A 26,839-nucleotide genomic window follows, 5' to 3' on the forward strand; every position below is an offset into this window, starting at 1 on the left:
TTGACTAGATGGTTAGTTACAAGATAATATAAGAGTCCATGTCAGGGTTGTATTGCACGATGTATGCGCGAGGTTGCAACATTCGATCGAGATGCAGAGTTGAGGCCGGGCCAACTTGGGGATTTATTACAATAGGTTGGGTGCTGCTCAATTGTTCTAGCGGAATCGAATTTAGGGTTTGTAAATTTGGGATTTAGTATAATTTTGGGTGCCGATTTTTGGAATAAGCCAATTAAAAAACTCATTAACTGATAATTATGAGCCGCCTTAACAGACTAACGACGAGATTCAGACTTGAGAATGAGCCGCCTTAACAGACTAACGACGAGATTCAGACTTGAGAATGAGCCGCCTTAACAGACTAACGACGAGATTCAGACTTGAGAATGGTCGCTGGGCAATAAAATAACTCAAGAATGCATATGTCGCCGGAGGCAAATTGCCTCTGATGTTATGTCGATGGCTAATTCCCTGAATATTCAAGAATCTAAGGGCGCACCGTCTGATTCCCGAATATTTGGGGAATCAGCCATCTACATAATGATGACCGCAAATTGCCCCGAACCAGGAGGGTCGTAATTCTACGTCACGACAGCATGCCGTCGCAAGGGGTGCAATAGAATCTACAAGTATTTGTGTCACATGTTACGAGCGAGCATATAATATAAACCAGACGACAAAAAATACCTGTTTACGTACGTTAACTCTTCATTTTTTTTAGTTTGCTTATGTAATGTGAAATGATTCATGCTAGTATAGGTCTATTCATAATTTTATTTGTATATGCAGTCAAATCTCCCTGCAGATCATGATTCACGGAAAATTTCTATAAATCCAATAATCAATCTCCTGAAGATCATGATTCCCGGAAAATTTCTATAAATCCAATAATCACCCATTGCACTCAACGGAGCATTTCAGTTTCTGTGTAGTCTCCGCACACCTATGAAGTGATGCTGGACCCTGTGCGTACTCTAGTGGACATTAACGCTGTGAAACTAACGCCTGTTGGTCAGCTTTGAGAATGCAAACGTGGGATCTAAACATGACGGGTGCAGATTTGCTTTCTAATGGCAGAAGTTGCAGCAGCAGTAACCATAACTCAGGCAAAAAGAAAAAAAGGCCCAGAGATTCGAAGGCGAGTTCCGCTACAGTTGTGATGACAGACCTATACAATTTCCGCGCGAAGGTGCATAAGTTCACAGGAATGCCAACGCCTCCCGCTGGCAGTAAATCTGAAGAATCCGAGAAGATTCCGTATTTGGTTCTGAAGCCCAAAGCGCAGAGAGCACTAATTAATGCACCGCTGAGTACCCTCCCCTTTCTATCTTCAGTGCTCACGAATTCTACAAATTCTTGCAATCCCGCTTTTACGGATCATTTTCTAAAGTTTCCAGTAATACAGAGTGATCATCCGGTTGAGGGTCAGAAGAGTAATTCTCTGTTGCTTCCTGCCTTCAGCGACAACAACGCAAGTAATCCGAACTCTAGCAATGCCATTTCCCTGCTGTTTGAGGAGCTTTTGGAAGAATTGGAGCGAACTGAAAATGCTGCAATGTGAAATTGATGTTTCCTTGCTGAAAATGCTGTGCTGAGAAGAGAAAGTTTCTCGTTTCAGTTTCATTTTCTGTGAACATATTTTCCAGAAGGTTCCTTTAATAAACGATTCTTGCACTGAATGTTCTCCATTTATTCAAGTCTTTTGTTTAATTCACTTTCTGTAAATTTCATAACATATTTTATCCAGGAACACATTTCTTTCACCTAAACATAAAACCAAGCTTCAGTTACATACCACTCACTCTCAGAGAAAGTTCCAGCTTTGAACGTTGGCTTAAAGTACTAAATCAAGTGTTTTTCGGTACATAGTTATCCGTCCCTACCAAATGGTAATATTAGTGGAATATTAGTGGGGTAATCTTAGTGGAATATAAGTGGAGTAGTCTAAGTGTGGTTTTTGTAATTTTTAGTAAATTTTTAATCCCGGAAAAAATTTATGATCAAATTTGTGTGGTTTAAATTGTGTTTTCACTAATTAATTTTAGAGAAATGAAATTAGAAAATAAACAAAAAAAAAAAAAAAACTTCAAAAAAAAAATTGCACTTAAAAACTAAACTACTCAAATACTCAAATATTGATAGATAAATTAAAATTTTATCCATATTATTTGAGACCTATATTCCTTAGCTTTCAAATAATTATAAGATTTTACTTCCATTAACACTAAATTTTGAGGTTCTTCTTGATCTCATATGAAGGGAAGGGGATAATTTAATAGTTTAAATTTAGGAAATATATAACGTTTTATTTGGTTGGATACATTAGTATTAAAGTTTTAGTTCGGAAATGTTAAATATGTGTGTTCAGGTCATAGTTTATTAATTATTTTATAATTTATTAAAAATTATTATGTATATTTGTATTATAATATTTTTCACAATGTTTGTATTATTTTTGATATGATTTTTTTTATATAACAATTTATTCCCTTCTCATAATGTCATCTTATTCTCGAGATTTAAGTGTTTAAATCTTTTTTTGGATGAGGTTGGGGTATTGTAAGGATTTAACTATAAACATTATCAACGCTCATTATGTGACAGAAGGCAAATAATACTTGTCTTTAGGGAAAGAGAGAAAGTGAATGAAGGTAAGTGAAATAAGAAAAAGAGAAAATAAGCAATAATGTTAGAGAATAAAGGTAACAATTGAGAGGTGAAAACATACATGAACAATTAGAAATGGAATGAAAGGAAGAAATGTCAACTGAATCAAAGGAAGATATGTCAAGTTCAATGCCATTGAGAGTGCATGAAATGATGAAGTTGATGTAGCAAAAGTGAAGGAATGAGTTGGAAATGTCACTATCATGGAAATAACAAGATCATAGTAGGAAGTATTCCTTAAGAAGCATGACAAAGATAATAATGGAAGAAACAATGGCTCTATAGTAGAGAGGATATCCGGGAAGAAAAAGAAACTAAAAGGAAATAAGAGAAACCATTATTGTAGATGGAAAGAAATGAGAATAAAAATTGAAAGGCAAGAGCAAGGAGACATTGGAAAGATGGTAGTGTCTCTATAGTTATAGACTATAAAACATGATAACCCAAGCCAACATCTTAGTGAGGTGACTAAAAGATAAAGGGGATAACGATTGGCTCTACCTTAGAAGAAGTCATCTTATGTCAAGCCCTACACAAGACAACAACTTGGAGGAAGCCCATCAATAGGAAGAAGACTGAGGATGTAAGAGATATTATTACTAATTGTTTAAACGATACTAGCAATAAAAGTCTCAAGTTGGCTCAATAAAGTCCCATTAGAGATGAGACTTCACTCAACGTGGTAAACATGAACAAGATATTGAGTCCTTCTTAACGCAATATAACCACAAGATGTCAACAAAAGGATAGGAATAAATGGTGAGGCCTACCCCATGCATCTAAGAGACAAGGATAGGATGACAACAAAGGATAAAGGTAGAGAAAAATACATTAGGAGAGAGGAAGTATGAGTGGAAAAGTGATAGGGTGATGAAATAAATAGTGAATAGTGTGGGAAGGAGAATGATCAAGTGATCCCTAAAAAAACACCTATGTCCAACAAAGTGGGTAGGATCTATAGCAAGAAGGAGAAGGAAGAAAATTGTGTTGTAAGAGGGGAAAACAAAGAGGAAGGCATCGTCACCCTTAGCAAAAGGGAAGTTTTAAGGGGAGTCTTAAGCTAAGGAGAAAATGAGATAGGAGGCATATGTAGATATTAAAAAGGTTCCTCCCAAGAAGGAAGAGGTTCCAAGGTAAGAAGCTCCAAGAAAGTGTGTCATTAAAGGACCAAAGGATAAAAGGGGGAGGGTTGTATCAAAAAAAGCTTAGCAGCCAACCATTCACCATACTTGAAGTACACAACCTACACAATTACCACACAATTACATGGAGTACTCATAGAATTGAGAGGCGTGTAACAAATAACATTAGTTCATCAGGAAGGAGATGTAAACATCATCATTTAGGACTCACTTTTGAATTTAGGATGAGAAATGTCAATTCAAATTCAATGTTTTTGAGATAAATGTTAAGGATCTAGCTCCTACCCTATAATGTTTGTGGTATTAACCACACATGAGATATTGGAACATGACACGATGAATCTCTTATTTGAGGCCATCATTTTGGTTAAAAGGCATGGATGTAAACGTCATTCCATTAATTTTGGACTTACTAACAAAGGAGAGGGTGTTAGATCATGATACAACCTTATAGAAATAATTTAACCATATGAGAAGAATATGGGAATAATTTAAAGGATTTGATGCAATAGCACATTTTCATAAACCAAGCTATGGTTTAGGGATGAAATCGATGGGTGTAGCCCCCACACACCATAATATAAGTTGTTCACATATAAATTTTACTTTTTTGTGATAAAAAGACTTAATTTGTCCCCTAAGAAATATCTAATAGTGTATATGCTACAAATCATGCCTTCAAACATTAAATAAGCCCTATAGAGCAAATACTTTATGAGAAAAATATGGTCCAAAATTCAAAACTTAATCTCAATATAGTAAGGTCATTTTCACCAAACCATGAATCAAAATTAGCCAAACAAGAACTATACCTTAATTATATTTTATGAACTCATAAATTATATGTGAGACTCTACACCATCATACATCTGTATAAAATAAATAATTTTCATATGAAAAAAATATATATATCTTAAAAACTAAACATAATAAATTTAGGCATTACGAACTAAAATATTCTTCCAAGCTAAAATTTAAGATTAATTCTTAATTCACATATTTTAATTTTAGTTAAAATTAAATCTAAAATATTTAGAATTCTATTAAATTTCATTATTTAAAATTTCTTTATATTTTAAAGAATATTTAAAAATCTAGAAAACTTAATTAAAAAACATACGCTACCTCATATACATTTATAAAATCTAATTAAAACTATACGACTTGATCCTAATTTTTAGAAATCTAGAAAACTTTATTAAAAAACATACCCTACCTAATTATACATTTATAAAATCTAATTATAACTATACAACTTGATCCTAATTTTATAGTACTTAATCAAATAATTTTAGTTTAGCCAAACTAGTAATCTACACAATCTAATTCAAAATACACACATACACTATATCTCCTAACCATAAACCATGTGACATTCATTTATAGGAATTAACACGATGCAACACTTTTCTGGTTATAATGTGAATGCATGTTTGTAGTTTGAGTTATTCTGAACATAGAGTTATCCTCAATAGATCCAGGATCAAATCTGACTGGCAGGTAACTTATGCCTCAACAAGAGCCAAGATGTCCTGACGTCTCAACAAGAGCCAAGACGTCCTGACGTCCTCTATGGGGTCGCGAGCCAAGACGTCCTGACGTCCTCTATGGGGTCGCCTACTCTTCCAGCCAAGACACAACAGGTCAATATATACTCAATGGGATTTGAACCCTCATCTCGTGGGTATCACCCAGTGAAACTCACCGCTAAAGCATGTCACACTTATCTTTCAAAGACATGACATGTATAGATGTTCCTTTCCGATGTTTGTTATTTTAATGATATTTGAAAATGCTAAATGTACTACCCTTTCTTAAATGTTTATTGTTATATCATTTATGTTTTCTTGAGATTATTAATGTTGATCGTTTACCGAATTAGTTTAAAATATATATGTTTAATGTGATTTATATCATAAATTATAATTTTTTAATTTTTTATAAATACTATATTGTTTATGTTTAATTTTTAATAAATATTATATTGTTTATAGACTTGAATTACTTCTGATGAAGAGTTGGATTTAAATATTGGCATACGTGCTCCTACCTTATACTATATTTTTTAAATATGAAATTTTTCCAAATATGATTTGGTTTGTCGTTTATGGAAAAGTTCAGAATATTTTGTTAATGAATTTAAAGGCAGGTCTATATTATTGTAATGGTATATTAATTTAAATATAATTACTTTATATCAATTTTAAATCGAAATAGAGAGGGATTAATTTTTAAAATGTAAATATGTTTTAAAGTGAAAAGAGAAAAAAGATTTAATCTTTTTTATTATTTAGTAAGTTTAAAATTAGGATAGATCTAGGTTGATTTAATTATTATCTTTTAAATATGCTGCATTAAAGAAAAATATTATGGGGAAAAACTATGGGCAAAATTTTTTGTTGTTTATTTTATTTATTTATTTTTTATTTTGTCCAAAGTCAAAATGAAAAGTACAACATCTCTCTGCCATACTTAGATGGAGAGCATGTCTTGATGTAATAACCTTATTTGGGTAACCTAAATTTTATAAAGAATTATCTATTTTTCTCCATTATTCAGATTTTTTTTGTAATTTATTTATTCTATGTTTTGGCACATTTTCTGGTCTAATTTTCTAGAATCCGATAGGGATAGATTTATTGGAATCACAAGTTTGAGTTGTAAACTCTCCACAATTTGAGTGCTCTAGAGACTTTTAAGGGTGTTGAATCCATTTATGCAGTCAAAAAACCATTTTAAATAACAAAAATTAAGATATGGTCAAACAAGACTAAACAACAAAAATTAAGATTTAGTCAAAAAGATTCCAGCCAAATTTTTTAAAATGTAACTGTTTAAACAACAGTTTTTTAATGTATATACAAAATTCGAAAAATAAAAAATATTAAATTATATAAATCATAATATAAATATAAGAAAAGGCAACAAAGAGATAATAAATAACAATATAATTTTTTACTATTATAAAAGATAAAAAAACTCAATTATACAAATTATATTATTAAAAACTTCAATTCATGGGATATATAAAATGCTTTATTAAATATGTAAATTTATTGGATTTTTTTCCCTTTTCTATAAGAGATTTCAAAATATATAAATATCTAATATTATAAGATTTTTTCCTGAATTTTCATGTAGGTTGGGTTTTTGTTTTTTATATATAAAATTTAAAATCACAAAATATTAAATTATATAGATTACATTATTAGTAAATATAAAAATAAATATTACAAAGTGTTATTATGTGTGTGAAGAAGAATAAATATTTTATCTTCTATATATGAGGAAAGCACAAATTTTCATTTTTTAAAGAAATTTTCAAATTAATAAAGTTTGAAGCAATTATAATGATATATTTTTTTATGTGCTTAAACATGTCATATACAAGAATTGAATTTAGGTAGTGAGAATAACACTGTTTCTCCTAACTAAATGAATTGCATATTACCTTGTCCCTAATTCTTCGAGGAATAAAAGAAAATGTTTTCTTTTTCTTTTTGAGGAGATGAAATGAAAGAAAGAGTGAATCAACTAAATAAAAAGGAAGCACATAATCTAAAACCTTCCCTAACAATGGTGTCAAAAAGTGATGGACCTCAGTATTGGAATAAAAATGCATAACTCCCAAAGGTCTCATCATTAGTTATCAACACGGGTTCTTACAAACTTAAGAGGGCCACAATATATATGTAGAAGGAAGTATCCCCGTCTCTCTTTTATTTTTATGTGGGTGGAAGCATTGATATTAAATCCATATTTACAAATACCAAGTTAATTAATCTCTCTTATAGGAAAAATATGATTGGAGAAAATCACTTGCTAAAAAGAAAGTGACACACAAACCTAAGCTCCTTGCAATGGAAGAAATAAAAATTGTGTATTTATATACTATTTGCAATGAATGGAAACAAAGTTTACACACTTCTATACTATTTACAAGGAAAGGAAAATCACACTACTAAAATGAAAGATTGTGAATTGAAAACTGTAATTTGCAAGAAAATGATAGTGAATTGAAAACTCTAATTTGCAAGAAAAATAATTTTGTGAGGCAAACTAATAAAAACAAAAACATATCCACGTTATTTATTCTTCCAAGTTCCATTATTAGTGTTATAGCAGTGTTGTAATATACTAAAGAAGTCAAATTGTCAATTCATTGCAACTTGTCATGTTAGAATGGATGGTAAGTTACAAGATAATATAAGAGTCCATGTTTTGCTACTAGAAATAGTCCAACAAGCAAATAAATAAAAAAAATGTGGGTTTAAAAAGAAATGATTCAATACAATGATAAAATCAACCTGATTAAAGCTTCAATGCAATCTATTCCAAATTTACCCTAACAAAAGTAAATTCTTTGTGTTTCATGTACCTACGAAACATCTCACACAACAAGCATAAAATAGTGAACAGTAAATTAGAAAACAATGAAAAATAAACCTATAACGGTAAGAGAAATAAAGAAAATCAATATTTCAAATGAATTTAACTAATTCTTATTACTTTAGTGAAATTAATAAATGTGTAATGGAAAGAGAAACAAAGAAAATCAACATTTGAAATGAATTTAACTAATGCTTACTAGTTCAATCAAATTCTCAAAAAAAATTGTGAGAAACAATTATTCATAAAAAAATTCTTCTTAACCCTTCATGAGAGCAATAGAACAAGGTAACTTTTGGAAACACTCCAAATAAAAATAAAAGCATAATATTAACACAAATTTTAGAAGGGATCTAGAACTCTTGGTTGGCCCAACCCAAGGATGATCAAAGACCCTTCGAGGGAAGTAAAACTAGGAGTTGAAATACAACACCACTTCCATTAACGAAGAAATTGTTTTTAAATTATAGAATAAAAAATCTTTCTTCGAAACACTAATCTAGCCTTTCCTCCCATTCTTCACGTTTGTTTCTTCATGTCTAATGGGCTACTTGAGCCACTTATTTATACAATTAGTGGGAGGAAACCTCCTTGAAAGGAGGACTACATTTCCCTCTAAAAACCCCTAGAAAAAGAGATCATACTACTATTCCACCTGCAGTAATAGGAAGGGGTGTTAAATACCCTTAGCCAATCGAGTTGAGGCTCTCCTGCAAAAAGGAACAAGTCCCAAGAATATCTCTAGTGATGGATATTCTTGAAATCTGTTTAATATGTATTCAAATATTGCAGAATAAACATGTTTAGCCACACAAAATATGAAAAATATCATTGAATATTCTAAAAACCCATTAATATAGGAAAATATATCAGTAAGTGCAAAAGATAGATTTAATATAATTTTGATGTGCTCAATGGTGGATTTATGGACCTTATGATTTACCTATTTTGAAGGTACATTAATAATGACACAAACAGTCATAAATGTTATTTTAAACAAGATGGGCTACATGGAAGTGAGTCCCTGCCTTAGGGGGAGCAAGGAAAGGAGTTGGGTAGTTGAGTGGGCGAGTTGAGCAATGAGATGAGTATTTGAGTATTTTGTAAGTAGCATTGCAACAATGAGTTGGCTAGAATAATACATTTTCATGTAATGAATCAATGATTTCAAGGAACCCCCTGTGCCAAAATTGCAAAGATGGCTCAAAAGACAACCTTCATTCCAGGTTTAAGTGAGTGGGTAAGGATCTATTGCTTGCTATTCAGGAACCCAAACACTCCAGCAATTATGTACCTTATGACGATCTTATCCCTATTTCTCTGTGTAATTATGTGCATTAAATAATTTCTACAATCACTTCTAGAAGACTCAAGCTTGTCTCTCAGTGAAACTTGAAACAAACACATCATCTTGAATAGCTTAGTAGGAGGTAAGGCAATGGAATAAGTAAGTAGATGACTAGGGTTAGGTAGAGCTAGCTTTTGCTTTTGACCACTTTGATCAAAAAGTCTGACGTTCATCAAATACCTAGGAGCATTGCTATCCCAGATTTGGCATCAAGTAATATGGTTCAAACCAAAGATAATTGATAGAGCTAGTTTTTGCTTTTGACCTCTTTGATGAAAAAGGCTGGTATCATAGCAAAGTCAAGTTGTTCTTAATTGCATAAGAAAACAAGCCTAAAACAAGAAGTTTTAGTTACTGAAATGTATCGATTTAGTGATAATCTTTAAAAGAATAAAAAATTTTCCCTAGAATGGGCAAAGGCAAAAAAAAAAGGATTTTCAAGATCGGATTTGGAATTTAAAAGAACATATAGCAAAGATATTTAACTCAATCAAAGACATCCAATTAAATCAATGAGCCACTTCTCAAACAGTTCTAATGCTACTATTAGAAAGAGTGGCATTTAATATCTCCTTGAAGGGTTTTCCGATTCTATGGCATGTATCAATGTTCTTTGCCTACTACTTTGCATCATGAAAAACTGAAGGCCACCATAGTCCAACATGCAACACTGAATGTCTTTCATTTCATGATTCAAGTGCACTTATGTATTATGATTGAATCTTAGACAAGTGATCCAGCCCCACATCATGTTTGGTTGGATATCGGTATAGGCGTTCCCTGTAAACAACATAACTCCAATTACTTTTGAAAATAAATAAAGCCATTAAAACATACAAAAATAATTAGCTATAATCATAATTAAACCTGAATAGCCTCTGCAATGGAATCTCTGGATTCAAATTCGATTAAAGCATAACGACTTGATCCCTGACAGTTGCAATATAGTCATAATTAAACCTGAATAGCCTCTGCAACGGAATCTCTGGATTCAAATTCGATTAAAGCATAACGACTTGATCCCTGACAGTTGCAAATATTAGCGTCTCAACAGTGATTAAAACGTAATTCCTCTCCCCGGAGATTTCAGGTGTTTGAAAATTTTGAGAAATGCAAAACCACCCATTTGAGAAATGTTGTAGCATGCAAAAGTACAATAATAGAAGGATCACTATAGACTTATGCATATGGATCTCCCGCCTGAAAGAAAACTCAGTCAAACTTATGCTCTATGTTGATCTAATAATCATATTTCATGCCAATTAGTTTTAGACAGAAGTGTTTCATCTGAAATCAAAATCATAAGAAAACCCATAGCTACAGTCCTAGTGGCTATTTGGTGTGATCCATGATGTGATTTAATTGAGCTGTTAATTGATTTACCTGAACCCATAACTGGTTATCAATGGAGCTTGCTTTTATGAAATAGTCAGTAACGCACCTAATGGCATCCCTAACGTTGTCCAACTCTCCAGCTGCTACAAGTTCATTTCCATAGTGAAGGGCTCCCCATGCTAACATTGTAACGGTGAATGACATGGGAAGCCATACTTCACATTATCCCCAGCATCGTAGTAACCACCCTGAGTTCAGAAACTCCATTAACTCTTCTATGTTTTTACTTTTATGGTTAAATTGGCAAATTCATGGTTTTTCGTTATTTAAATTGCATTTTTAAATAAATAAATAAATTCAGCATTTTGAAAAACTCTAAACCACTTGGATTATGCAGATTTCACAACTCAAACTTATGCTTTCAACAAATCCCTACCTAATCACACATAAAATTGACCAGAAAGTGTTCTGAAAACACCAATTGACCTAAAAATATGTCCTGCAAAACACCAAAACCTATAAGATTTAGATTAAGGCTTACAATATATCTTTGTAGACAATGTTGAAATACATGTAGCACACATTATTGAAATACCTGTACAAACAACTATTTTTTACGGAGTACATTGTACATTAAAAAAACAGAAATATACAATATTGAAACATTTGTACAGATAATGTCTATTTCAATTATACTGGCAATGCCTAACCTAATTAATTTACAATGATGGTCCAAAGAAACCAGGACAACAGGCATTCTAAGAAAGAGAACAAACATCCACATTGCTACAATAGCTATTAGGTGCTTGTGGCCATTAAATGAGTGGAACATACCCTAATGGAATCCAATTATAGGGAATACTCTGTTAACTTCACCAGTTGGATCTTCTAGTTAGATGTGAGGATCCGTAGGACATTTCTTTGTGATATATGAGGAAAGGGTATAAGTTTATTGTAATCTGAAGATGGCCTAAGGACACTTTACTTTGACTCTTTGGAGAATCACCACGTGGTATATAGTATGATAAAGAGGCTGAATCATCTTCAGGCAGAAACCTTGTGTATAAACTCTGTTGTAAGCATACTATTGACAAAAGTTTGAAGACTGAGATTCGAACTTTACCTGATGACAGAGGTCCAAGTTAAGACAGAGGTCTGAATTGATGATCTTGTACACTAGGCCAATACCTAGTAACTTGCTAAGCAACCTAATGTAATCTGAAGATGGCCTTAGGACACTTTACTTTGACTCTTTGGAGAATCACCACATGGTATATAGTCTGATAAAGAGACCGAATCATCTTCAGGCAGAAACCTTGTGTATAAACTCTGTTGTAAACATACTATTGACAAATGTTTGAAGACTGAGATTCGAACCTTACCTGAAGACAGAGGTTCAAGTTAAGACAGAGGTCTGAATTGATGATCTTGTACACTAGGCCAATACCTAGTGACTTGCTAGGCAACCTCTTGTTGGGTGTATAAGGTTAGTAATTCATCTACATCTAGGACGGGCTTGTCAAAGGCCTATCACAACTTTGGCTATAAAATATAATTCTTAAAGACTCTAAATCCACAACCCTTTCAAGATTCAAAGCTCCCTTTGAATTCTTAGGCTAGTCACAAACTTTGTCCTTGTTTTGATATTATGACTTCTTCTAGCGCAAACAGTTTTCAGTGTTTACTTGCAATCCTCTCCAAAGAGCATAAAAAAATAGTTATAATCAAGCAATGAAAATAAAGCAAGATACTAGATTTAGTGAAGAAATCAATAATAGTAAAAGAAGAAAGATAGAACACTTATCTTTTATGAACAACGATAGCTCCCTCTTAAGCATGAGCTGCATGATATTTTTTTTAATATTTTTATTTGCCATTCCCAAGATCTAGGACTTCTTTCAACAACAATGAAGTTTTCCTGAATCATACTTTGCAAGGGTCAATATTCAAATCCCCAAAACCTGCCAATCTAATTGCGAGTTCTACAAGAATGCATATGTTGTTACAAGTTCCAAATTTGCTAACCATATGCTTTCTATGGAGCTTCAACAGCTCTTCAGCAATATAATCAAGAGCATTTCAACTTAGGAAGGAAACATTAACAAATATTCATGCCTAGATCTTGAACAATGTAAAACAAGATACATACCTTGTCAATTTTCCCTGTTCATACCTTCAACAGATGAATTTTATCTTTTTTTGTCTTTGAGGTTTCTGCAAATTTCTTGATTCTGTAGCATATCTTCTGGATACATTGCATTAGGTTTGTTTATAATCGATGTTTCGAACCGGCAACGGTGGTTCATCATCAAGATGTGAAAAATTGTTGAAAGAATGTTATCTTCATGTAACAGAGATACCTCATACTTCTAGTTGTTAGGCCACAGAGAATTCTTTACCTCAGACTTCTAGTTGTTGGGCCACAGAGAATTCTTTCAAGCTGCTAGCAATGTTCCTCTTGGTTCACATGGATTGCATGTGCACAGTCATGGCAAGGTGATTCTCCATTAGCTCACAGGGTGGTCCTCCACTGTAAAGGAGTCAACTTCAGGGCATCAAGCTGTCTACAGGTCCTCACACATAAAGAGTCTCAGAATTACACAAAACCTTTCCCAAGTGGAATCTAGAACTTTTTCACAGAGGAATGCTGTAGTCCTAGTGGCTATTTGGTGTGATGCATGATGTGATTTAACTGAGCTGTTAATTGATTTACCTGAACCGATAACTGGTTATCAATGGAGCTTGCTTTTATGAAATAGTCAGTACCCCACCTAATGGCATCCCTAACGTTGTCCAACTCTCCAGCTGCTGCAAGTTCATTTCCATAGCGAAGGGCTCCCCATGCTAACATTGTAACGGTGAATGCCATGGGAAGGCCATACCTCCAACATGAAGTAGAACAGAGAGGATCTATGTCTAGTGCCATATCTTATAGCTACTTTTCAAAAGAGGATTGGTTTAAAAAACATAGCTAACTCTCAATACAAGTAACAAATGCAAATTTTATATCTGAAGTTTGGTTAGGTCAAGCTGATGTGTTCCTTATAATGTGAATTGGCCATCTGATGAGAGATTGTTATTTATAAGTATTGTTGTAAGGCTGCTTATGCAAATTTTATATCTGAAGTTTGGTTATGTCAAGCTAATGTGTTCCTTTCGCTGGCTCATTAAAGAGTGGCTTCAACTTGGCTGGGTTTTGTTTGGTGAATGCATACTTAAAAGCACATATTATTTCTTTAGTTGTAACCCTTAAATGTGCATCTGATCTCAATTTGACAACCTTGGCTGAATGCATCATGCATGTGGATTTAGAGAGAGATTTTGATACAAAAAGAACCTTGAATTTAAAAGAAGCTCCATAAAAACCATATGGTTAGCAAATCTGGAATACCTTAGTCTTGGAGTCTAAAGAACTGACCTATTTAAGAAACAGGTAGCATTTACAGAGACATTGATACGAGACTTATTGCTCTGTATAACTTAATCAGAGCTCACACGGCGATTGTCTACTAGCAGTGGTGGAAGGAAACAATAGTTAATGATCTGCTTCCAGATTCTTAGGCTTTCAGTGGGATCATGGGGATGGTTCCCATACACACTCTTAGGATACTCTGATAAATCTACTTTGTAAAAAAGGTATGTTGATTGTCAATTCGCCAATATCCTGCATTGAAAATTATATCTAAGAACTTCAGATACAGTACACTTTCTTTACACCAAGTAATCCAACATTTCAGAAGGGCACCTCAATGACTACAATAATATTTCCCATTGGGAAACAACAATGGACTGAAGAAGAAATGTTCATCTACCATTGGCAGGTCACTGAATTGAAATCCTCTGATAGGTTTCAAGGTCAATTTCATTCTATGCAATCAGTGGAGTTTACTTTCCCAAAAATGCAAAGAGGAAAGAAATATCTATTTACTACCGCATCCATCACTAAATTGAAATCCATTGATAGGTTTCAAAGTGAGTTTCATCATGCTATGCAATCAGTGGAGTTTAATTTCACACTGTCAGCTACAGGAATGAAAATGAAAACTGGGGAACTTGGAGAGAGTTAAAACCATACCTCTTGGCTTGTTTTGGATCAATAAGTGCTAGGTCTTGGAGTTTTTTTTCTGCCATTGCCTTCTTGGACTCTAAAGACTCAATAAAATAGAGCTGTACTTTTCTTAGTCAAGTGGGACTATATATTTTACTGAGCGAAGGGCGGGCAAGATAGTGATGTGGGAGCCGCTAGGACTGGTTCTGAAATTGGCATACAACCATCAGCAAGTTGATTGCACCCTGACAGAAATTGTTGCATCTTAATTTTAGAACTAGACAAAAAATTATCTCAACTTACACCAAGAGTAGATTTAAATTTAATTTTGCCACAACTAGAGTTTTGAATTAATTTCTGGTCTTTCACTGCATCCTCTTTAATACAATACAGCCACACTAGCACTTTCTATAAAATTCATTGAGGAGAAAGTTTCCTACTAAAAACATCATCATTATATTCTCTGCTTACATAATAGGTAAGGGCAAAATGATTCATAACAAGGAATATAATTTCCCAATCAAATAATGATGACCAGTAAAAGGGAAAACACCAGTATAACAAAGCCACTAGTAAAGGCTTTTTTGTGATTTGTCAATAAAAGAAAAGCACTACAGGAATGCCAGAAATCATGTACAAACCTCACGAATTTCTAATGTAGGCATGTGCGGAAGGAAATCATTCCCCACAAAAAAGCACATAAAGACAAAATCATCCACAAGCCGTTCAAAGTCCACCTTAAATGGAGGATTTGGTATCTTCATGTCACACTCCAAGTACTCTCGCAAGGTCCAGATGTTGAGAAACTGCTCAATTATTAGCATAATGGCATATGGCAGTAGACTTACTGTAATGAAATCCCTATCCTATGGGTGAAAGAATGTCTACTGTTCAAAATATATAGTAAATATAGCAATTTCTAAGTTTCAATCTTTCTAGCAAACCTGATAGGGTTTTTTAGGAACAGGACTCTGTTCATTGCCCTCCTCATCCAATTCTCCTGGATTTCCTTCACAATTAGCTGCCAAATGACCAACCTGACCACAAAGGTAGCATTTTTCTTGCTGACCAGGGAAAGTGATGACCTGTATCATCACCACAGGTATATACTCAGAGGCAGAGCTATCTCTTACAGAGTAATCCCAGAATATCCGGAAACAAAATATTGGTGTTTATGTTGCAAATAAGTCAACAACCTCTCTTAAAATTGAGAAGTGGATTTCATGAGTTGCTAATGCCAGCATAATTAAATCTGCATCCTGGAGTTGCAAAAGTAGCCTTTAAAATCATACAAATTATACACAAAATTAAATGTATGTTATCAAATAAAATCATCATTAGCTAAATGAAGAGATACCATAAGTCTTAGTAAAATATCAAGCAATTAACCTAAAATACCACATGTTAGCTTCAAGCAACGCCATTCTTTTTAGAAATCAGAGCACTTACTAATCCATACAAGCAGTGACGCGTATTTGGATTGAAACCAGGGAGGTTTCTTTGGAGACGTATATAGGACATGACTTTGTGTTCCCCCTCACCAGGAACATTTGCATCAGACAATATAACCTTCAAGATTGAATTAAAAATAGCAGTTCAGCACACATCAGAGGTGAAATGTAGAAACGAATCGCAATTATATGAATTAGTCATGAAAGGCAAACAAGATTACAAGACATCAGCAATTCTAGCTTCCTAAAAAAGATGAAAGTTACTTTTAAGATTCTGCGGTAACATATCAATACTGCCTTGGGAAATGAAGGATAATGCAAACCTTTATTTTCTGCCATCCCAGGTCATTGTTTAATCTTAAATGTACATAGTACTACATAGCTACAGACAGTGTGGCCATAAATTTTGTCCTAGGGGTAATGACATTTGAGTCATGGACTTCTGATTTCTCTTTTAAGGCCATAACTTTACCTTCTGCCTCAAACTCTTTTCTCAATCTTTCTTCTTCTGCCTCAAACTCTTTTCTCAATCTTTCTTCTTCTGCCTCAAACTCTTTTCTCAATCTTTCTTCTTCTGTACTCTAAAAAATGCATAATGTAAATTAGAAACATTGAATTTCTACTTGAATCTTATTTAAAACAACTTCCTTTGAAGGGGTATGAAGTAGTTCTTCAATAGCAGACAAACTTATTGCTTCAGCTACATCTTTTGTAGCACAAAAACGTTGTGAACGTTGTTGATTCATCTTAGCCCTTGGTGCAACACCATCTACAGTTACAGAAAGTCAGTGCTCAGTAAAAGTTTACCAAAAGATGTGAACATTAAATATTTAATGTCAAATATTAAAGGTGGAGTACTTAAGGTAACTAACTCAATTACCAATTGCCATGTACAAAAGCTTCCTTGGCCTCACTATTAAAAATAAGCGGTCTATGTAGTCAAACATGTTCTTAAAAACTTCATCATATGTTGATGGAGTAGGCTACCAGTAACACGGACAAGATATAAGTGTTTTTCAGATATAAGAGAGCTTTGATCTTGCATTGAAACACTTTCAAAAAGGTAACGTGGCTATCTAAGCTATGAAAAGGGCTACTGGTTCATATACCCTTGCTTCTCCTGCCTTTTTCTCGAATCAATTAATTAACTACTAAGTCATTCAACCAAATGATGATTATATGCCTGTGATTTCTTGTTTACCTATCCCTTATGGTTTCAGCTACAGAAATCAAAACGAAAACTAGGGAACTTGGAGAGAGTTAAAACCATACCTCTTGGCTCGTTTTGGATCAATAAGTGCTAGGTCTTGGAGTTTTTTTTGCTACCATTGCCTTCTTGGACTCTAAAGACTCTGACAACAATAGATAGTATCTGTATAAACATGGTACCTTATCTCCATAAGATTCACATGCCAGTAATCAAGAGGTATATTTCCCTAACCGAGCCTTCCAGCAGCTGCCCAAGGGACAGTTGAAACGCCAAGGACAGGGAGCAACTACGTGATTTTACTCCTGCCTTTTTCTCAAATCAATTAATTAACTACTAAGTCATTCAACCAAATGATGATTATATGCCTGTGATTTCTTGTTTACCTATCCCTTATGGTTTCAGCTATAGGAATCAAAATGAAAATTGGGGAACTTGGAGAGAGTTAAAACCATACCTCTTGGCTTGTTTTGGATCAATAACTGCTAGGTCTTGGAGTTTTTTTGCTACCATTGCCTTCTTGGACTCTAAAGACTTTGACGATAGTAGATAGTATATGTATAAACATGGTACCTTATCTCCATAAGATTCACATGCCAGTAATCAAGAGGTAAATTTCCCTGACTGAGCCTTCCAGCGGCTGCCCGAGGGACAGTTGAAACGCCAAGGACACAGGGAGCAACCACGTGATTTTACATGAGTACCTAAATTCAGGGTCTGCACCATTGAAAAGAAACTATTCTACCATTGTTTCTCTCGTATCTCTAACACTAAGAACTTCAAACCAACTCTGCAGCAATAAGAATTAGTTGAAAGTTAAGGTTCACAAAGTCATTAAAGTGCTTAAAAAAATAAAAATAAAAAGACCTCCATGTGGGCCCTCCCATGAGCGCCACATGCCTCACCTCCTTCTCCATAAAATAGCATGCATGACGTAATCCATGCCACTTAACATTGTATCATGGTAATATGTCTGCTAATATGTCAATACAGGAGGTAGGTCGCTGAAGGCAGGCAAGGTCGATGAAGTTCTCAGGGGGAAGGGAGCGAGGCCATTGAAGGTGGGTGTCCTCGATGAAGTTCTCGAAGGGAGTGAGGCTGCTTAAAGCGTGATCCTGCTCAAGTTCTAAGGGGAAGGGAGCAAGGCCGTTGAAGGCATGCTCATACTCTCTTAGGTGTTGCCCCTCTCCTCTGGAGAGGCAAGTGATGTTGGAAATAATACTGAGAGGGGGGGGTGAATCAGTATTATCAAGTTCTTTTAATAAATCTTCCTTATTTATACATTGAATTATTTTTGCATGTCAGTACCATAAAATAATGAGCATGAACAAAGAAAACAGATAGTCACACCAAAGAACACCAGATGTAAGGTGGAAACCCAATGTGGGTGAAAACCACCTGCTGCAATATGTCTCTATCTTCTTTCAAATTAGAAACTTCTTTTACAATGGTTTTGTACTGGTGCAGTCCTTTACTAGTACGCAGGCTGCAACCTGCAGAGAGCTACAACTCTCTCTCGTTTTCTAGTCTCTCCTAGAAGGGAGCTACAACCCCCTACTTCTTTTATTTCAAGGACCACTTTTCATAAATCTTCAAACTGGATCCATAAACATCAAGAGATCATCAAGTACAAGTAAATCACCCAGTCAACTGCAGTAACCAAATCAACAATAACAGTAAACTAAACCCAGAACACCTTATCAACAGAAAAACTTAGCCAATAAAAGATCTTAAGACAGATACTCAGTTTTCTTTTATCTGGTCTGCGTGGCCACGCACTTCACCTTCTGCTCCCCTGCGTATAGCCGCAGAGTGCCCTCTGTTGCACCGCGTACCCACGCACTGTTTCTTCAATCGCGCTACACACTATTATTGTAGGCACGCACCTACAGATACTATCGCGCCGCGTACTGCTACTGTAGCCACGCACCCACAGATGCGATCACGCCGCGTACCTACACACCTGCGGCTTCTGAAGCGTCACGCACTTTCCCTGTGCCAACGCACCTGAACCTCTGTCACGCTGCGTACCCACGCACTGCGCCTTCTTCTGCTCTGCGTGCCCACACACTTCTCCTTCTTCTGCTCTGCGTACCCACGCACTTGCACTGTTAATCACCTGTGTACCTCTGGTTAGGGCCGAATTGGCAGTCCACTAGTGTGCTACAGGTCGTCAGATGCCCAGATCTGAACATGCGCTCGAGAGATCACCCTTCATAGATTCGCTTTCAACTTCACTTTTATATAGATCAAGCTTTTAAAACAATAACCCAATATTTCAGATCTTAAGATATTCAATTTGCAAAAGATGCTTAGCCAAGTGATCTCCTTTGCTTTATATAGGCAAGCTCTTCCTAAAAACATGGATCAATACCATAGATAACCAATACAAGGGGCCCAAAAAATGGGGCTCAATAATAATAATAATATAAAACAATACCACGGGCCAAAACCATAGAATCAAGAACGGCAGGCTAAATACCACAGGCCAAACATAAGAAACCCCACGTGAGCGCGCTTCTCTACCTTGAAGTAAGTGCACTTGGGGTACGCACCTCATGAATGGGTGACCTACGTGTATGGCCGCAGTCCCTTCACGGCGTACCTGCGTGTACGCACCTTTTGAACTATTCTCCTGCGTACCTCTTAATTTTCAACATTTTGAGAGCCTGATTAGAGCATTGCCACTTGAGGGTGTTGCCATCAAGTACAACATCTGTAACATAGAGCCATACCGGAATCATAATGCCAACAATCTCCCCCTTTGGACTTGATGGAAACCTCAAAATCTTCAACGTCATTCTCCCCCTTTGACATCAAGGGCAAAGGGTTATGCTCCCCCTAAGAACATTCTCCCCCTGAATATGAACCAGATCTGCAAAGAAGAACCATAATCCACCAAACACCATAAATGACCATGAAAGAGATAGAGACATATTGCAGCAATATTCAGACCAGCATCCATGATCTCCTCCATAATGCCAACAATGCATTATATGCTCCCCCTGAACCTGTGCCATTCGATCTTCAACCAATCCACAACCCAGCACATGTACGCATATGTGTACAACCAACCATCAGAAGAGATTCAACAAGATGATGCATCAACAACCCCCAGCTTTTTCCTGAGGTATTCAAAGGTCTCCCTGGGCAATGGTTTGGTGAGTATATCAACAACTTGTTCCTTTGAAGGAACATACTCCAACTTGACCTTTTTTTCAAGTACTTGTTCCCGGAGAAAATGATGCTTGATCGGTATGTGCTTGGTATTTGAATGCATGACTGGGTTCTTTAAAATGCTGATTGCACTTGTGAACTATCACATAAGATGGAAATAGGTGGAGTACAAGTGATTTGAAAGTCCTGCAAGGTATGCATCATCCAAAGGATTTGAGTGCAACAAGATGCAGCAACAACATATTCTGCTTCAGCTGTAGACAAGGCAATCGAACTCTGTTTCTTGCTGAACCAAGATACTAATCTGGAACCCATAAAGAACGCACCACCACTTGTGCTCTTCCTGTCATCCACGCTTCCTGCCCAATCTGCATCTGTATAAGCATGAAGTGTGAGATCTGTATCTCTAGGATACCATATGCCATAATTTTGAGTCCCTTGAAGATATTTAAAGATTCTCTTCACTGCCTGAAGATGAATTTCCTTCGGATTTTCTTGAAATCTTCCAACTATTCCCACTGCATGCATGATGTCTGGTCGGGTACCTGTCAAATAAAGTAGACTTCCAATCATAGATCTATAGGTTGGTTGATGCACTGCTGCTGAGTCATCATTTGCACTGAGGCTACATCCTGTGACCATGGGTGTACATACTGGTTTTGCATCTTCCATGCCATATTTCTTCAAAATCTGCTTGAGATACTTGGTTTGAGACAAAAAGATCCCTCCTTCTTTTTGTTGGATTTGCAAACCAAGAAAATATGTCAGTTCTCCCAGCAAGGACATTTTGAATTCTTTCTGCATCACCAAGGCAAAGCTTTGACTCATAGCTTCTTCATTGATGCCAAAGATAATGTCATCTACATACACAACACGTATTAGTAATTTGTCATTTTCAACTTTTATATAAAGATTGTTGTCTGCTGATCCTTTTGAAAAACCTTGTTGATGAAGATATTTGTCCAAATGATAGTACCAATCCCTTGGAGCTTGTTTGAGACCATAGAGAGCCTTTTTCAATCTACATACAAGATTTGGATCATTTCCAAGAATGAAACCATCTGGCTGCTCAATGTATACTTCTTCTTCCAAGTCTCCATTCAGAAAGGCTGATTTCACGTCCATTTGAAATACTTTGAAGTTTTGAAAGCTTGAGAGAGCAAGGAACATTCAGATGGCCTCAAGTCTTGCAACAGGAGCAAAGGTTTCTTCAAAATCTATTCCTTCTTGCTGCACATACCCTTTACAAACAAGTCTGGCCTTGTTTCTGATTACTTCTCCATTTTCATTCAATTTATTTTTGAAGACCCATTTTGTCCCTATAACATTCTTATCCTTTGGTCTAGGAACCAGCTCCCAAGTGTTGTTTTTTTCGATCTGCTCAAGTTCTTCATCCATTGCTTTCACCCAACATTCATCTTTGCATGCCTATTTCACATTTTGTGGTTCAGTGGAAGAGAGTAATGCCAAATAGCTTGAAGCTTCTGCAACTGTTCTTCTTGTTTGTACACCTTCTTCTTTCTACCCCAAAATCTGAGATTCTGGATGATTCTTCTGAACATATCTGGATGGAGTCTTCTCTTCTATCCTTATCTGCTCCTCTGGTTCTTCTTGAGGTTCTTCTTCTTCATCATTCTGTCTTTGAGGGTAGTCTTCATCTTCTTCGATATCTTCATGATTTACTTGCCTAGGAATGTATCCCTTCTCATCAACCACTACGTCAATGTTGTCAACAATTCTTCCAAGTCTTTTATTGTAGCACTTGTATGCTTTGCTGTGTGGAGAATAACCAAGAAGAATGCCTTCATCTGCTCTAGGTTCAAGTTTGCCAAGTTGCTCATCAGTATTCTTAATATAGCATTTGCTCCCAAAGATTTTGAAGTGCTTTACCGAAGGAGTCTCACCATACCAGAGCTCATGAGGAGTTTGAGTGTTGTTCACCCGGACATTTGTTTTGTTGAGGATAACAACTGCAGCATATGCAGCTTCACCCCAGAAAGTTGCGGGAGTTCCAGACTCATCAAGCATAGCCCGAGCCATTTGTTGGACTGTTCTGTTCATTCTTTCCACTACTCCATTTTGCTGAGGAGTTATAGTTGTAGAGAATTCTCTTCTTATCCCATGTTCTTCACAGAAATCGAAAAATTCATTTGAGGTAAACTCCCCACCTCTGTCGGATCTGAGGCACTTAATTTTGTATCCTCATTCATTTTCAACCAAGGCGTTAAAGGATTTGAATTTTTCGAATGCTTCATCTTTGTGCTTCATAAGTCCTAACCAGACAAACCTGGAGAAGTCGTCAATGAATAATATCAAGTATTCTTCTCCTCGAGGTGTCCTTTTCCTGAATGGTCCACATACATCTGTATGTACAAGCTCAAGAGGCATCCTAGCTGATCCTTCGTTCTCTGGAAAGTTAGTTCTGGTTTGCTTTCCAAACTGACATGATTTGCATATGGTGTTGTCTGGAATTTTGATATCTGGAAGACCGCAAATTGCCTGATATTTGCATGCTTTCCTTATTTGTGAAAAGCTTAGATGCCCCAACCTCCGGTGCCATAACCAGTGTTCATCATCCTTGCTTAGATAGCATTGTTGTTGTCCTTCTTCAAATATGAATAGATTATTTGGAGTTCTTTTACCTTTGATCACCGTTTTACCTGTATCAAGATCACGAACAAGACATCCATTTGATCTAAATATCACCTCGGTTCCTTGATCACACATCTGGCTGACACTCAGAAGATTATGCTTCAATCCATCAACATACAAAACATTTCCAGCTTTGACCTTTTCTTTTAACTGAGCAGTGCCTTCTCCTTTTATAGTTGCAGGAGTATCATTTCCAAAAGAAACTTTCTTTCCCTTTTCTAAAGCAGAATATGATTCAAGTTTTTCTTTATCACCTGTCATATGCTTCGAACATCCACTGTCAATGTACCATAGATTTTCCCGTCCCTCTGCATAAAATGCTATCCCACATCTTTCTGTTTGTGGTTCCTTTATTCTCCATGTTTTAGTGCTTGAGGCTTGTTCCTTTGTCTGCTAAAACCTGCTCCTGCATTCAGAATCTTCATGACCAAAGTTATTGCAAATAGAACATTCAACTTCATTTTCAAGAACCGAAAAGTTGTTATAGGTCCTTTTTGTAATCCCGATCATACTTCTTTGTTTTTGAGCTTCTCTAGTCATGATCGTCTTATATGCAACAAATTGAGCTGCTTTGTGACCAAAGTTATGGCAAGAAAAGCATTGTCCATTGAAGAAACTTCTGCGGTTATCAAATCTTCCGGCCAAATGATTGTAATTTCTATTGTCATTCATTCTTGAAGCAAATTGAGAAGATTTTACCTGTGGCTGGTTGTAGCTTTTGTTCATCCTTAAGACGGATTGCCCCTGGTTTGCCTGATAGTCTTTGTTTGTAATTGGTCCCTGCTTTACCTGGTGATCTCCATTGTGCTTTTGCTCATTCCTTCTTGCTGCATCAAGATAACTCTTTGAGGTGGATGCTTGAGAAGTTTCTCCAATATAGCCCAGACATGTCTTGTTTAGAGGAGAACGCTGTACATTGATGATCTCATCTAGAGTTTCAGATCCTTTGATAAAATTAATATTAATAGCCTTTGTTTTCTCAATCTCTTTTCTAAGACCAACAATTTCACCTTCTAACTTTTCAAGATATTTTTCTTTCTCATCAATCTGAAATTGTAGAGTATCAATGATCATATTCTTTTCTTCTATACATGTCTTGAGTCTAGAAATTTCTTCATGAAAGCTATCCACATCTATAGCATCCATGTAATCATCATCTTCAAATGCCATTAAAAGTTTATAGTCATTACCTCGTTCATCTTCATCACTATTTGATAGTCCATCACTATCTTCATGAGTGTAGTAGCTTTTCTTATTTGCATTATGTTTCTTGCTCCATCTAGCAGGTTCCTTTCCTTTATCCTTATGAGGACATTTCGCAGCATAATGACCTACTCTTACACAAGCAAAGCATTTAAAGGGCAACTTACCTCTGAACCTTCCAGAACCCCTTTGAAGATTTCTGACAAAATTTGATTCTTCTTCTTCTTCTTCTGGCACGTGACTTGCTTCATAATAGTCTCCTTTGCCTGAGGCCTTGAAAGCAACTTCTCTTCTGTCTGATGGACCTCCCTTTCTCATTTCATAAGCAGTTAGAATTCCGTGTAGCTGAGACATAGTAAGAATTCGTAGATTTTCCTTTTCTTCTATTGCAGACACTTTAGATTCAAACTTGGGGGACAATGATCTTAGAAATTTTTCAACCACAATAGCCTCTTTTATTTCTTCACCCAAGTTTTTCATGCAATTAATATTCTCATCTACCCGAAGGAAATAGTTAGCCACACTTTCATCATTATAAATTCTGAGATTCTCATACTGAATCTTGAGGGTTTGAAGTTTAGCACACTTTACCTGTTCATCTCCTTCGTAGCTCAAGACAATCTTGTCCCATATTTCTTTTGTGGATTTATATTGCATAACCTTCACGAATTCTGTTTGAGATAAGCATCCTAGCAGAGTATTGATTGCTTTAGCATTTGTTTCATATTTCTTCTTCTCGGCCGAATCTGTAGGAGTAGATGAAGGAAAAGTGTAGCATGTATCTATGATATCCCAAACTTCTGTACCAAGAGATTGAAGATAGGCAGTAACTCTTACCTTCCAATAATTGAAGTTTTTCCCATCAAAGATTGGTGGCCTGATTGATGCTTCCCTCTCGTAGTTGCTCATGATGAATGATCTTCCTTCAAGCGATCAAGCTTCTCTGAAGGACCGGCTCTGACACCAATTGTTGGAAATAATACTGAGAGGGGGGAGGTGAATCAGTATTATCAAGTTCTTTTAATAAATCTTCCTTATTTATACATTGAATTATTTTTGCATGTCAGTACCATAAAATAATGAGCATGAACAAAGAAAACAGATAGTCACACCAAAGAACACCAGATGTAAGGTGGAAACCCAATGTGGGTGAAAACCACCTGCTGCAATATGTCTCTATCTTCTTTCAAATTAGAAACTTCTTTTACAATGGTTTTGTACTGGTGCAGTCCTTTACTAGTACGCAGGCTGCAACCTGCAGAGAGCTACAACTCTCTCTCATTTTCCAGTCTCTCCTAGAAGGGAGCTACAACCCCCTAATTCTTTTATTTCAAGGACCACTTTTCATAAATTTTCAAACTGGATCCATAAACATCAAAAGATCATCAAGTACAAGTAAATCACCCAGTCAACTGCAGTAACCAGATCAACAATAACAGTAAACTAAACCCAGAACACCTTATCAACAGAAAAACTCATCCAATAAAAGATCTTAAGACAGATACACAGTTTTCTTTTATCTAGTCTGCGTGGCCACGCACTTCACCTTCTGCTCCCCTGTGTATAGCCGCAAAGTGCCCTCTGCTACACTGCATACCCACGCACTGTTTCTTCAATCGCGCTGCGCACTGTTACTATAGGCACACACCTACAGATACTATCGCGCCGCATACTGCTACTGTAGCCACGCACCCACAGATGCGATTGTGCCGCGTACCTACGCACCTACGGCTTCTGAAGCGCCGCGTACTTTCCCTGTGCCAACACAGTTGAACCTCTGTCGCGCTGCGTACCCACGCACTGCGCCTTCTTCTGCTCTGCGTGCCCACGCACTTCTCCTTCTTCTGCTCTGCGTACCCACGCACTTGCACTGTTAATCACCTGCGTACCTCTGGTTAGGGCCGAATTGGCAGTCCACCAGTGTGCTACAGATCGTCAGATGCCCAGATCTGAACATGCGCTCGAGAGATCACCCTTCATAGATTTGCTTTCAACTTCACTTTTATATAGATCAAGCTTTTAAAACAATAACCCAATATTTCAGATCTTAAGATATTCAATTTGCAAAAGATGCTTAGCCAAGTGATCTCCTTTGCTTTATATAGGCAAGCTCTTCCTAAAAACATGGATCAATACCATAGATAACCAATACAAGGGGCCCAAAACATGGGGCTCAATAATAATAATAATATAAAACAATACCACGGGCCAAAACCATAG

At 36.0% G+C, this 26,839-nt stretch overlaps 1 protein-coding gene across 1 annotated transcript; it reads right to left on the reverse strand.

The window, feature by feature from the left end:
* Positions 1 to 15,123: 15,123 nt before the first annotated feature.
* Positions 15,124 to 16,836, reverse strand: LOC149236978 (5'-3' exoribonuclease 3-like). Its single transcript, XM_089369097.1, has 6 exons — positions 16,704 to 16,836; positions 16,379 to 16,498; positions 16,126 to 16,188; positions 15,874 to 16,014; positions 15,571 to 15,735; positions 15,124 to 15,174 (listed from the first exon to the last, which is right to left on the reverse strand). The coding sequence occupies exons 2-6, from the start codon at positions 16,448 to 16,450 to the stop codon at positions 15,124 to 15,126; spliced, it is 492 nt and encodes a 163-aa protein (XP_089225223.1). The 5' UTR covers positions 16,451 to 16,498; positions 16,704 to 16,836.
* Between the last annotated feature and the right edge of the window lie 10,003 nt (positions 16,837 to 26,839).

The sequence above is a fragment of the Pinus tabuliformis genome, chromosome 8, assembly GCF_031772625.1.
Source record: "Pinus tabuliformis cultivar Carrire ecotype Pingquan chromosome 8, CPIR1, whole genome shotgun sequence".
Classification (NCBI taxonomy): Eukaryota; Viridiplantae; Streptophyta; class Pinopsida; order Pinales; family Pinaceae; genus Pinus; species Pinus tabuliformis.

Bases quoted from the DNA above. Each gene is read 5' to 3' on its own strand.
- LOC149236978 (XM_089369097.1), bottom strand. From the start codon at position 16,450: ATGTCCTATATACGTCTCCAAAGAAACCTCCCTGGTTTCAATCCAAAT. The intron at 15,736-15,873 runs GTTTGCTAGAAA...ATAATTGAGCAG, and splicing joins TTCCTAAAAAACCCTATCAG to TTTCTCAACATCTGGACCTT. The intron at 15,175-15,570 runs GTTTGTACATGA...AATTTCTGTCAG, and splicing joins CTACATTAGAAATTCGTGAG to GGTGCAATCAACTTGCTGAT.